The following is a 13,688-nucleotide window of genomic DNA, read 5'->3' as shown; positions in this document are numbered from 1 at the left end:
AGTAAACTAAGTCAAATAAATTTTGGATCCAGCCAAAACTGTACTGAGTTCTTCCATGGCCCATATCCTTCCACCAAGTTTAAATCAAATCGGTTGAGTTGTTTTTGCATAATCCATCTAACAAACAGACAGCAGTGAAAACATAATGTCCTTGGCGGAGGTAAATATAAGGCAGTCCCAAAAGACACAAAACCTTCGAAACTGAAGAAGCAAAGTACGAGATATCCTAATGAACTGTGAATGAACTCCCATAATGCAACTTGACAGTGCCTTTCTTGACAGCACTCACACCCAGTTTGCAGCACAGGCTCGAGTCTCAAACCCAAACCGAGATAACCCTGATCACACCATGAGGGTATTTTACTCCCCCCACAACCACATGCCCCTTTTATAAGCCTGTAAAGCCCCATAAGAAAAGCATCTGTTGTTACCTCTGTTAAGGAAGTTTTGTTTTCTTGTCAGTTTGTTTATTGGTTCATTTCTTTGTCAGTAAGTAAGATTGAACATAAACTACTGGGTGGCTTACCAGGAAACCTGCCCAATGGCTTAAGGAAGAACTCATTAGATTTGTGCAGATAGGATCTTTTATTATTTACATTGTTAATGATTTACCAGGAAGTAATCTATGGAGCGTGATGAAACAAATCAGGAACATTAAGGGGACTGATATCTATGATTGTATGAAATTTGGAGCAGCTTGATTGAATTGAAGGAGACTATTTGGCCTTGGTGGAGGTATACGCTCAACTGAATGCCATTCTAATTCCTAATCAGCTTGTTCAGAGATGCACTGTTCTTGCATGATTCCTGTAATCAATGAGTAGCGAAGCATACAAAAGGAAGTTAAGACACTTTAGATTCTCATGTCAAATGAAAATATGAGACAACTGATGCTGTACTTTACTCTTAATTTGAAGCTTTATTTAGTAACTGAAACTATCTCTCTTTTAGTCTCGTTTTCTCCTGGGTTTTCAGTGTCCTTAAGTAGTTTTTATCCATATCATAGCATATCATTTCATTTTATTAAATTTTATGCTTATCTGTCATTTTATTATTTTCTTGTATTTCACATTGTGTCTGAGTGACACAACTGTAGTACTTGCTTTTAAATATGTTATATAAATAAACTTGATTTGGCTTAATACTCATAAAGAATTTTCAGCTTCAATTAAGTCATTCAACCATAGACTGGACTTGAAATCATCTCTTTTAAAAACAAATGAGATGTCCCCATCTAGTGGTCACTTAGAATCACTACACACTCATAGATTATTTGCTCACAGATGATTTGTGGGGCAATGTGCAGAGTTGAGTGTGTGTGCGTGTCATGATTACCTCTGCCACAGAGGTTATGTTTTCATGGGCGTTTGCTTATTAAGACAGACAAGATTCAGATATGTCTCACCCCCGTTGCATCTATTAGTAGTTTTCCATCTTCCCTAACAGAATGCCATGTGCAGCGCCTACAAATGTGCATCAGTCCACTTAACGTGGCTCTATAACTTAAAGCACCAACAAAACAACACCCCAGACATTGCCTGTACGATCCAGAGGCTCTGACGTAAATGTTTAGGCCTTTAAATAGGGAGATTATTTCCAGTCCTTGAAACTTTAAACATGGCCCGTATCTCACTGTCAGAAAGGAGGTGGCCAGTCAAACGAGAATAGGGTGTCTGTTAACCTGTGTGAACCTGAGACACTTCTCTGCTTGAATGTTTCACATCGGAAACTTTTGTCTGTACCATAAGACTATGTATACGTTCAGGATTTAGATAAAAAAGTACATTGAAAGAAACAAGATATACAAAATACAGACAAAAATAGTTTAATGATAACAACATACAGCTGATTTCATGAGTCCAAAGATATTTATCGGATCATATGCCCGTTGTGTTACAGGTGAGTTACAAACTTCTAGACCATGTTCTGTATTTTCAACAGTGAAAGCAGAGTCCCTGTGCTTGATAGAGGGAAACACGTGATGTGGCGACTGAGCTCTAACAATACAGGAAACGTAGTTAGTTTTATTTCCCTCTGAACACATGAAGAACAGCCATTCAAGCTACTACATTATTTTAAAAAAGCCATATCAAACCTAATGACAAGAGAGCTAAACAGATTGTCACTTTACACACATACAGTACATTCTCAATAAGATTAGCTTATGTCTCGTGCTGGGATGTCACAGGAATCCCAACTTCCACAACAGAAAAAAATAAAAGCCTGAAAGTCTCACTGATGATTCAAATCCTCTGAGCTTAAAGGATTGGGGGTAAAAACATTACCTTACTGTACGTACATCAGGGTGGGGGGGTGGGGGGACCTAAATTGAGCCACAAAATCTCTTTTACTGTTTTTTTTGCACCAAGCACTCCACAGGATGTGGTGTCATGTGCTCACAGACGACACTTCCACAGCTACAGCACTTGACTGGCCTGAAATGGTGAAAAAAAAGCCTGTGTCTGTGACCCAAAGGAGGAAGAGGAGAAGAGTTTTAGTTAAGATGGTGTCACCTCTCGCATAAAAAAAAAAAAAGTTGAGTATGTCTCTGTCCTTCTCGCTCCACTCCTCTCTGCCTCGCTGTGTTGCTGGCTCTTGGCTGTGGCCCAGAGGAATTCTCTGGTGGCCTTGGTAAATATAACATTTAGAATAACAGCACCAGAGCCTCCTCGTGTGGACTTAACCCAGTTCCTGGGTCCTCACTGCGTTGCCTGCAGCTCTAACGGGTAGAATAACAGGCCTTCATGTCTCTCCTGACCTAGGTAACGGACCAGAGAGGAATAAGGGCTAATTTAGAGGAGCCGGAGATCCGGAGGATTTTTGTCAAGCCTCTTTCCTGGCCACGGCGACAAAGTGGAAGCATGGCTCTTTTAAAGAATGGGGCTCAATCTGATCCTAAGGAGCATGTGAGGATACAGGGCTCGGTGCTGTAAGTTGATGAGAAAGACCAGGATTGCTCAAGCGCAACTGCCCTGGTCTCATTTCTCAACCTGCAAGAGTCCAACACACACTGACAATCATCCAAAGTGCAATAGACTTTTGTGGCTCAACATCATTGTAAAATATAGCTCCATTCACTTATCACTTATCATCCATTCACTTAAATCACAGAGAAGCGGTCACTGTGGACAATAACAAGTTTAGGCACCTTGATGTGTGTGATTTCTACATTTAAAATGTGATCTGACATCCTTTGCTGCGGTTGATAGCTGAACAGAAAACCAAAGAGAATGTAGAACGTTTAACAGCTCAGTTGTTATTTGTGAACAGGAACAACGATATCCTGAAGCTACATTAATCTGTAACGTCACCGAGACACCATTTCTGAAACTCCATCAACAGTGAATGGGTCACACTTTCTGCAGCACTACTGAAACAGAGAGTCTCCCATTCATTGCCGCCCAGACCGCCATGCATGACGTCATCAGAGATCAGTCCTGGCTCTCATTGACTCTATAGCTTTATGATCAATACGTACAAAGGGTGAAATAACTGTCCATATTCATAGTATTACACTTGCATCCTCTTTAGAGTGGATTTTCACTATAAGAATGCACACGTTTGTTGGCTTCGTGGCCATCATGCACTACAATTCATATGTGCCAGAACTGGACTTTGAAACCTGTACAATTTGTATTTAATCATCAAGTATCTATAATTATAATACACATTCCCACTTTGAAACAAATAAATGGTGTATGTTACATATCTACAGACCAACGTGTGATGGGTGCAATACTGTGGAGAGGACAACAGACAGCACACCATATACTATGTCATCTATAGTAGATCAGTATTGCATATTGTAACTATATTTATACATGTTTATATAAATATAGATAAGTATATTTCTATGTACATTTTGATATTCCAACATTGCATAAAGAATAAAATAAATAATACAAATATATTCAAATCTTACCGGCAGTATGATTTGAGAAAATGCTATATTAGAGCCAAAATAGACCTAACAGTTGAAATCATCATGATAATAACAATTATTATTCAAATTAAAAATAAAAAACAAATTGTGGCCTACAGTCTGGCATAACATTACAAGCTTCACCACAATTACCCTGCAAGTTTAACACGTGGGACTGCTGGAATGACTGGAGAGAGCGGAATAAGGACAGGGAGGGTCGGGGCTTGTTTCCTTCTGCTCAGTCTGTCTGGGAATTTGTGTGTGTGCATGTGTGTGTATGTGAGAGAGAGAGGGAGAGACACTGTGACTGTGTGTGTGTGTGTGTGTGAGAAAGAGAGAGTGTGTGTGTGTGGGGGGGGAGGAGGTTGCATAAGTCTGCAAGTGTGTGTTTTTAAATGGTGTAGGGGGTCAAAGTCGGGACAGTCCCCCTGCACTTTCACCTCCGGATGTCGGTGGCCTCGGGGTCTTCCTGGTCAGCCATCACTCCAGCTTCTGGACTCTGGCGGCGTGGTCCCTGACTGCGATTGCGTGGGTGAGCGTTGAAGCCCGCCTTACCGGCTTTGTCTTTGTCGCCTTGCCGCGGGGGCCGAGGGTGCTCTGGCTCGGGGTGGGAGGGCAGAGGGCGGCGGTGGTGGTGCTCCACGGGGGAGCCAGCGGGAGACGGTGCGAGGGAGGAGCACAGGCTCAGGCTGTCGCACAGAGCCCCCCAGTTCTGCTCGCACTGTAGCCGGACGCTCCGTGTCAGTGCCTCCTTCACCTCCTCGCCGCAGCTCAGGAGAATATTCACCAGCTCCACATATGGACTGGGCAGAGAGAGGCAGATTACTCACATGACGGCTGTGATTTAATGTTTGGTAGCACGATACATCATGGTCTAGCAAATGACAGGAATAAATAGGGTTGTACTCTTACTATATATGGAAGAAGAGAAGAGTTCAGGGGAGGTAAACAAACCGAGATGAAGCTTGAGAGAAAATCTAGTCCACCATGCAGCCCAATTCCGAACCGGCCACTCACCCTTTAGGGAAGAGATCTTGGAAGTGGATCATCTCCACCATGACGGCCACATTCTCCTTGGCGGCAGAGCACAGGTTGTGTTTGATGTAGCATTCTCTCTGGAGCTGGAACACCATCTCCTTAATGGACACACACTTCCTGCTGATACAGCTGAACTTGTGCCGTAGACCGTGGGCCATACACTTCAGAGCATCCTTGATGAAGGACTTCCCCTGCTCACACACACACAGACACACACCTGTTGATTGAAGGCTCAAGACAAAGACCCTTGCCGTTCAATCTCAAGTTCTACATTATAGCTTTGGTAGGTGTCGTGCACCTGCTTCAGCCGTGTTGGAGTGTATGTGTGGCCATGTTGGAGGAAACTTTCTATGATTGTGCAGCTATAGAATCCACACTATGAATGCAGGGATGAACTCTGCATGAATGACAATAAAAATCTCTGTTTCACTGCTGAGATATCCTGGTATTATCTGCCAAAGATGTAAGTTCCTATTCAGTGACCCTATAGACACATTAAGACCCCAGTCAGGCTTGGCAGGGCTTCAGCCTCTGCTATGTATGAAAAGGGAGCTAACTGGGCATATAGCCAGCTGGCTCATGACCCATGGTTCTAACTGTACATGCATCAGTCCACTGAGAGTGAAGTGAGCTTTCTAAAAGTGGAAAACAGATTATACACTCCTTGAAAAGCTGACATGTTGTGAGGTAAAGGTGTGTTGAAAAAAATGCTGGTCTGTTAAAAATCTGTTCATGGATGACGAGTGTGAAGCAGTGAACCAGTGAGAAGGTAAAAAGGAATGTTGCCTCAGGTTATACAATTTTTTTTTTTTGCAGACACACAGACTAGTTTAGTACCTGAGAGTCAAATTTGCCAGCGTTGTGCAGGAACGTCATGCAGATTTCCTGTAGCCCTCGTATCTCGCAGGAGTTATTCTCAAAGCACTCAAACACACCACAACCGACATCCCCTGCACTCACCAGGCAGTGCTGGATCTCAGCTGGAAAGAAGAGAACAGGTTAGCGGGAGGGACCTTATCATCCGTTCACAGCAGACACAGTGGCAGATTGTTGCAGGTGCGCTGGCAATGAAAACCATATGGCTCGAAGGCACAACTCCACTCTGAGTGCCGAACCAATCACAAAGCTGATGGGGCATGTAACCATTTCCATGGCCAAGAGTCTGTTTGGGATACACTTTGCCTTAGAGAGATGCAGGGCAAGGGCAGTGGGGGAGGGAAGTCTTTCCCACAGCTGAGGGTCTTCCTGCAGAGGAACACTTGGTGACAGAGATATTACTGTGTCATTCTGCACCAGCATCCGTCTGCACTGCTCATGGCATTGAGATGGGATGGTGCATTGCAGATACAGCCTTGACTGCTTGTGGAGGAAACAGAACCGCAGTGATTTCTATTTGGGTGTTGACCAAATGTGCATCAACAAGTCTCTCATGAATGCCTCCATGGATAGATTAAGATTAGAGGTTGCATCACTTGCCACCAAGAGGGGGCACAACAACAGCAATACAGGAAGAATTTTTTTACATATATGGATGTACATGTAATAACAGCTCCTACACAGTGCTGGCTGACCCTCAAATGCCGTTTTTCCTCACTATAGTCATTAAAGACAGGAGTAAAACAGATGATTGAGGGAAAGAAAGTTATGTTCTCTTATTTTAACCCTATAAGAGTGCATGCATTGTGACATGATGTCTGACCACCAGCAGGGAATCTTTCACACCAACTACCACTCAACTCAACGTGACATTATCTGGAGTGTTTTATGTTTGTCAACTTGCAGAATATGTGTCTGCATGGAGCTAAAACAGTTCACTCTGGCCATGAAAACCCCCACACTGGTGAGTAAAAACACAATTACACGCATGGTTTATCTTGGAGCTGATATAGTGGCGTGAGAAAAGATGTCTTCGGTAGCGCCTTTTGCTTTTGCGCACTGCCTGCGCGCAAACGAAAGGCGCCTCTTGCGGGCCCGAGCGCAGCAAATGCAAAGAATTTAAAGTAAACATTTTTTTTTTATTAGAAATCGACGCTTGACAACAAAAGAGCCTCTGTTATTTTTTTTTTTTTGGGGGGGGGGGGGGGGGGGGGTTAGTAGGCACTGAGTTGAACTTTAGTGCGCTAGCAGGAAAAGTGAGCCGCTGTCAGCAGCAGCTTGTTTTGGCATCACGGGAATGTGCTTGGATCGTACGAGCTTCGGCCGCAGCGTGCATTGAATTACACAGTGGTGTTAGCAGGGTCTCTCCCTGTGTGTGTGTGTGTGTGTGTGTGTGTGTGTGTGTGTGTGTGTGTGTGTGTGTGTGTGTGTGTGTGTGTCTGTGTGTGTGTGTGTGTGTGTGTGTGTGTGTGTGTGTGTGTGTAGGGGGGGACCCTTTGTCGGGAGTTTGTTAACCCCAAAAATTATACAGTGGTAGCAAGAGAACAATTACGCACCAATATTGGGACACTTACGCGTGGTGCGTAAAAGTCGGTAGATGGTACAAAGGTGAACTAATAGAGAACGGCAAGTTTTATGGTGTTAGTACTTCACATTAATACACAATCAAATTAGATATTTATGTTCTTTACTAAATTTTGTGTTGTATATATCACCATTGGATTGGTTTGATAAATTCTGCGCTCAACGACAATCATCACTGCTCCACTAACCTGCTTGACCTCATCTCTACAGTGAGTCGAACACAACACGTGCAAAAATTTTTTGATTTTATTTCCCCTCCATAGAAAAACAGTTACCTATGACGCGCGCACACACGCAAGCAACACCAGCGCGCACGCACGTACACCTAGATGCGCCGCCGTATACATTACCTATTACCTTGTGCCTTCTATTAATAGTTTACTAACATATTGGGTTTCTGTCTGAGAGTATTTACAGGATCTCGTCTTTCTGCGTAATCGAAAAAAGGGTCAATCGTGCAGCAGAGCGCCGGGATTTAAGTTATAATAATCAAAAATAATCAAAATAATAATAATAACAATAATAATAAACAGGAGTTTGATTTATGCAGCCGGTTGCGTCTCCTGCGTGGTTTAATCTGCAGCCACGGGAAACACGTGTCCGGACAAACCCCGCACGTAGGATGAGTGGAGCAGTTGCGCCAAACCGAGAAATCACACACATTCTTTATTTCCCCACACTGGCACCTCTTTTTCTTACCTGTGTTCTGCAGGGAGAGTCGTCCTTTCTGGCTCACAGGCTTCTCCGGGGGACTGTCGTGTATATCAGTATTATCCGATCCCACCACTTGCTCCAACACTAACAGAACCAGCAGAGCCACGGCCAGTTTCACCAACATCGCGTCTCCCGGCGGTGCGCTTCGATTCCCCCAGCAGCAACGATCCGGCAGCGTGTGTGTGTGTGTGTCTGCGTGTCTGCGTGTGAGTGTGAGGGGTTCACCTTGGATCAGCTCGGCGCAGCTGCGAGTCGGTGCGTTATGGTGCAGCTGTGGGGACTGAATGCATGGAAGGGATGCTGCTGCCTATATTTCTCAGAGCCCCGGGTGTCAATTTGGATGAAGGAGTTAAGCAGGTGTTGTCGGTCGGGGCTCCACGACCAATCAGAGGCGCAGACATCAACGTCCAAGGTTTTAGGGGAGTGTCCTGTGAAAGTCCCCTTTTTTTGCCATAAAACTGGCGCTGGAAAGCAAATATTCACGAGTGAGCTGTCACAGCACCTACAATGTGTCCACAAATCATATCTGCAAAAGCAAATCATTTCATATCCAATACTTAAGCATTATCATAATTACTCTCCAACAGGTCAGATTGGCATGTAACTCACAGCTCCTGTTTGTTGTTGCACTTGCATCAGAGACAAATAACAACAGATAAGTGTGTGTGTGTGTGTGTGTGTGTGTGTGTGTTGCCATAAAAAAGTGGAGCACTTATTTAGGCTGCGAGGCAATAATGTATGAGAGCAGTGGGAGGAACGAGAAACACCAGGTGCTGCCAACAGGCTGGAGAAAATTGAGGCATATGATGTCCAAGTACTCTACATAAAATAGGCTTAGCTTGTGGGTCTGCAACCTAAGTCATTAATGCAGGGTAGTAATTAAATTAACTGCAGCTTCCAAGATGTCTGCGCTCCTTTCTCTCACAGAAAGTAGGTGAAAAGTTACAGAAACAGTCAATGAAAACTATACAGTGTAATCCTAAAATGAGTGTTTTACTAAAGATGATGCAAAAAATATGCAGGATAAGAGCTTCATTGTTTTTAAATTGATCTTCTTGTGCCATAATAAGTGGGCTACAATTGAGATTTCCTATAAATAGAATTTCATTGCATTTAAACTTCTATGGGGGAGTGAGTATGAAGAGGTTTGTTACACAATGCCCAGTTTAGTCTGTGACAATGAGGTCTGCTAACCACTACTACAGGGAGTGCCCTAAGAACAGAGGGCCAGCGTTGGCAGGGCGGCACATTTGGAGACGCTGCAGGGAGGAATATTTTTCAAAGAGCAAAACTTGAGGATGCCATGTGGAATAACTGAAAGCAGACATGCGCTCGCTGGAGGAACATAAAGTTAAAATGTTTCCAGTGACCTCATGCCGTTGCCACGCTCAGGTTAAGGTCTCTATAGGAGCTGCACATCGCCAATGCCAGTCTTCACATGTAGAGGGGCTGCAGGTGGAGAGGAGATGGTGTAGTGATGGCAGGAAATTACTCTCAAGATGCAGGCTGGGCAACTGCACTTGTTTTCCAAGCCTCTAGGGGGCCCACTGATACTAATTGTTTCTTCATTTTCTTAATTGCAACCACAGCAACAGAGCAACCTCATCATAATAAACCAAGAATTACAAGCGTCTCAACCTCCAGACAGTTGTAGGCCTAACACACACACACACACACACGGACGAATACGCTCACATTCTACAACTACAGGCATTTTTTATTTTCCTCTTCACTTAACCTACGTGCCTGAGGATTGTGGGAGCACCTGGAGGAAACCCAGCGTGGAACAGAGATGACAGGCAAAACTGCCCCTGAACCACAACCAGCAGATTTCTTTCTTATCGCCGGCGGTTTGCTGTTAAAATTCTCAGGTTGGGTGGCAGATTAATGAGGAACAAGGAGGTGGTCCAGTGTCTGCGTGTGATCAGGCGAGGGGGTAAAAGGGCCCAGCGAAAACCCAGACCCTGAGACAAATACATTACGCCACTGCTCAGGCGCCCCATAAACGAACATGGGGAAACGATTGGCGGTTGTGTGTGCACGTGCATGTGTGTGTTTCTGTGTGTGTGAAAGACAGACAGAGGAAGAGACAGACAAACGGGCATCTGATTGTGGCCGGCTGCATTTCACAGAGCTGTGACTTTGAAATCTTTTCATGAAATCCTTTTTTTCATGAGAAGCTCTGGCTCTTTCTGCTGGAAAAAAAAACTTAACTTTAAAACCCAGGCTATATTTAGACCATCAGTGAAATTAGCCCAGAGCAGGAATTGGAATCCCGCTCTAACCTAACCAAAATGACAATCACTTACAGCTCTAAATATAGATAATTATTATCTTCAGACTGCAGTATCTATCGTTTTAATTGAGGTTTACAGGCAGTGGAATGAATTTTGGAGAAGTCACCACAGCTGAGAAATGGGAGGTATTTTGGCCAGGAGATGGTGCAGCGTAGAAAACCTCAGTACTCCAATATTCCCATTATATTCTCATGGTGGATGCGGTGGACTTTTCTTCTGCCATGAATTTATGATGATCTTGTCCTACTTTTGTCTTTTGTGCCTATCTCGTGACTCTAATACAACATTTAGATTCAATATTAGTCTGGTATGATCTAAATTTAACAAGCCATCACTACAGACCTTGTTCTCCTCATTTATATAAAACTTCTTCCAGTCAGTGGGCCACAAATTGGCTCACGAGCACAGAGCGGAAACTGCTATGCAGCAGTATTCTCAAAGTGCTCTGGAAGGCATGTGTAGCTGTGTGCACGATGTGGCACGCGCCTGGAGCCGTGCTCACTGTGTTTCCAGTTGTACCTATACCACAAACTGGAATCTCCTGCTCAATTCATGTCTGTTTAGAACTACCCATGCTGTGAACACACCCTCGATTTGGCCCAATCAGTGTGCGGCAGTGGTCCGCAGGCTTGTAATAGTATGTGTGTCACTGCTGTCGACTGGTGCTGCATTCAAAGTCATATGGGAAAAACCTGCAGGGAGCCTTCATACCAAGACCAACAATTGAGAAGTGTTCAAATACTGTAGTTATTTTGAGACATGTCATTGTTGTTGTTTGGCATGTGAACACACTCATCATACATTAATCAGTTGTAGTATACAGGTTTGTGTGATTTAAAACTAAGAAATGGATGTAGACTCGGTATACAACTAGTTATTCAGTATTTTGACGAAAAGGTTTTACTTATCATTTTTCTGCAGCTTTTAACCGCATGTCTTCCAAGCGAAACCTCATTAACATATCTCAGCCGAACTTGTCTATTTACATGACAATGAAGCAATCTCCATCCACCAAAGAAGACCTATATCCAGTAAGACAACCTTGAGATAAAGGGATAGTTCACCCAAAAATGAAAATTCACTCATTATCTACTCACCGCTATGCCGATGGAGGGGTGGGTGAAGTGTTTGAGTCCACAAAACACTTTTGGAGTTTCATAATGAGTACATTTTAATTTTTGGGTGAACTATCGCTTTAATGTCTTTTTTTGTCAAAGAACTGTCTCCATGATCAAGAATGACCAGTCCCCCTCTACGATCAGTGTATTTCACTTTTGTTTACAACATCTGAAATTCAGCCAAGGTCGGGGGAAGAGTGGCTGCAACCCCAAACTTTAAACCACCTAGTAGGTTTTAGGAGCAGGTGAATGGTGCTTTTAAACCCATTTACCAAGAAGAGAGATGTAAATTACCGAAAGGTGAAGAAAAGTGGTACTCTGAAGTACCGCGAGTATTAACTTCTTCACTTGAACGCCACACAAAATACCAAGAATTGGCACTTACAACAAGAACATTCAGCGGTTTGACTGACAGTCAAACAGTTTGACCAAGTGAATGAAAATCACAATTCAAACCTTCATTTATGAGGTTAGAATAATCTATGAATTTACGTTTTCCAGAGAAACTTTTGACGGAGGAGCAGGGAGCAGCCAATTGCTGCATATTTTAAAACATATCTCATGACTGCAGATGTTCACATTTCCATTTCTCATTGTCTGAACGATTCAGGAAACTCTCAAAGAATCTCATCCATGTCTGACTTAAAGGGGACATAGCATGCCCATTTTACCACAAGTTGATATGGTTCCTTGGGGTCTTAATGAAATGTCTGTAACATACTTTGGTCAAAATACCACAAGGATCATTTAAAACAGCACCCTTTTTACCCTGTATAAAACTGCCCTCCACAGAGTGACCTGTTATGAGTGCCTGTTCCTTTAAATGCTAGTGAGCCAGCTCCCCCCTCCCCCTCTCCCCCCATGATTTTAAACGATATAAATTACATATTTTATATGATGTAAATTATCAAATATGCATCCCATACTTTGTATTCCCCTTCTGTTGTCCTGGAGTTTTAATTTTCCCAATCCCATAATTAAATGTCCCCCTCTGCCCATCCACTACAAGCACACAAGCAGATAGACAGAGAGAGAAAGAGAGGGGGGGGGGGGGGGGGGGGGGGGGCTATGAAGACAAGGCCATGTAGGGAGACTTCCAGTGTATTGTGACGACACAAAACCCAGGAAGCTCATTCCAGTCACTCAAGCGTGACGTTTCTGACTTAGAGGAACCATAACAAAACGCGCAAGTGTTTTTTTCCCAGAGTTTTTGGGTTGGTAGACATGCCAGATACCCACATTAATGTGTAGAAGCACTAACAAAGTGGAATTTTCATGATATGTCCCCTTTAACAGTTGTGTTTGAATACTGTGTTTTGTATAGATGTGACAGGGATGTTGCCTCCACACACTTGTCATTCACCACTTGTCTGTCTCTGTTTACAGTCATTTGATTGCTTGAACATGGTGCAGAGCTGTCACTGCCTGCTATGCCAAACACGTTGTATCTCAAGTGGGAGGATTGTTGCAGTTAGGCTGCTGCAGTTGGGCTGCTGCAGTTTGCCGCGTTATATCTTTTATGTTTACATATATATCATTTGTAGTGTTTCAGCAGGATTTAAGAATCTATTTCAGCTCTGCGTTGTGTAACAGCATTGTCTCCTTTTGGTGACACTGTCCAGAAAATAGACAAGGACGCTTTGACAGCAATAACATTCATTCACTTTGACTGCTGTACTATAAACATACAGAAAGCAGACATGTGTTCTGAGTTGGGACCCCTGGGGCCCTGGCAAGTGATCGACCAATGAAACCATAACAGGGAGGCCCGGCTGGGGTGTGAGTGTGTGTGTGTGAATGTGGGGGGTGGGGGTTGCTTTGCTGGGAGGGAGCAATTAATGTTCAGTTTACAGACTTCTTATAGTAGTTCACGTGAAGCATGTTGGTGTAATTCAGCTATAAATTGAGACTGTGGTGGACAACATTCAAACATTTTTTATCAATGCATCTTCTCCATATAGCCCTGGTCCTTTTCCTTTTATATATCACTGAAATCAAAAAATATGGTCTGTGCCACTTTATAATCTGTAATCGAATACATATTTCATTAAGTGTAAACATGACTCTGCATAGTCATGTGAGCAATCAATGAAAGAAATTGAATCTGAAGGGAATAGTTTGACATTTTGGAGAAACTGG

At 43.4% G+C, this 13,688-nt stretch overlaps 1 protein-coding gene across 1 annotated transcript; it reads right to left on the bottom strand.

The window, feature by feature from the left end:
* Positions 1-2,492: 2,492 nt before the first annotated feature.
* stc2a (stanniocalcin 2a) lies at positions 2,493-8,514 on the bottom strand. Its single transcript, XM_034598380.1, has 4 exons — positions 8,120-8,514; positions 5,798-5,940; positions 4,940-5,151; positions 2,493-4,725 (listed from the first exon to the last, which is right to left on the bottom strand). The coding sequence occupies exons 1-4, from the start codon at positions 8,256-8,258 to the stop codon at positions 4,359-4,361; spliced, it is 861 nt and encodes a 286-aa protein (XP_034454271.1). The 5' UTR covers positions 8,259-8,514; the 3' UTR covers positions 2,493-4,358.
* Between the last annotated feature and the right edge of the window lie 5,174 nt (positions 8,515-13,688).

This window comes from Hippoglossus hippoglossus, chromosome 10, assembly GCF_009819705.1.
Source record: "Hippoglossus hippoglossus isolate fHipHip1 chromosome 10, fHipHip1.pri, whole genome shotgun sequence".
Taxonomy (NCBI): domain Eukaryota; kingdom Metazoa; phylum Chordata; class Actinopteri; order Pleuronectiformes; family Pleuronectidae; genus Hippoglossus; species Hippoglossus hippoglossus.
The sequence above is the reverse complement of the archived record's forward strand: the minus strand, read 5'-3'. Positions and strand labels throughout refer to the sequence as shown.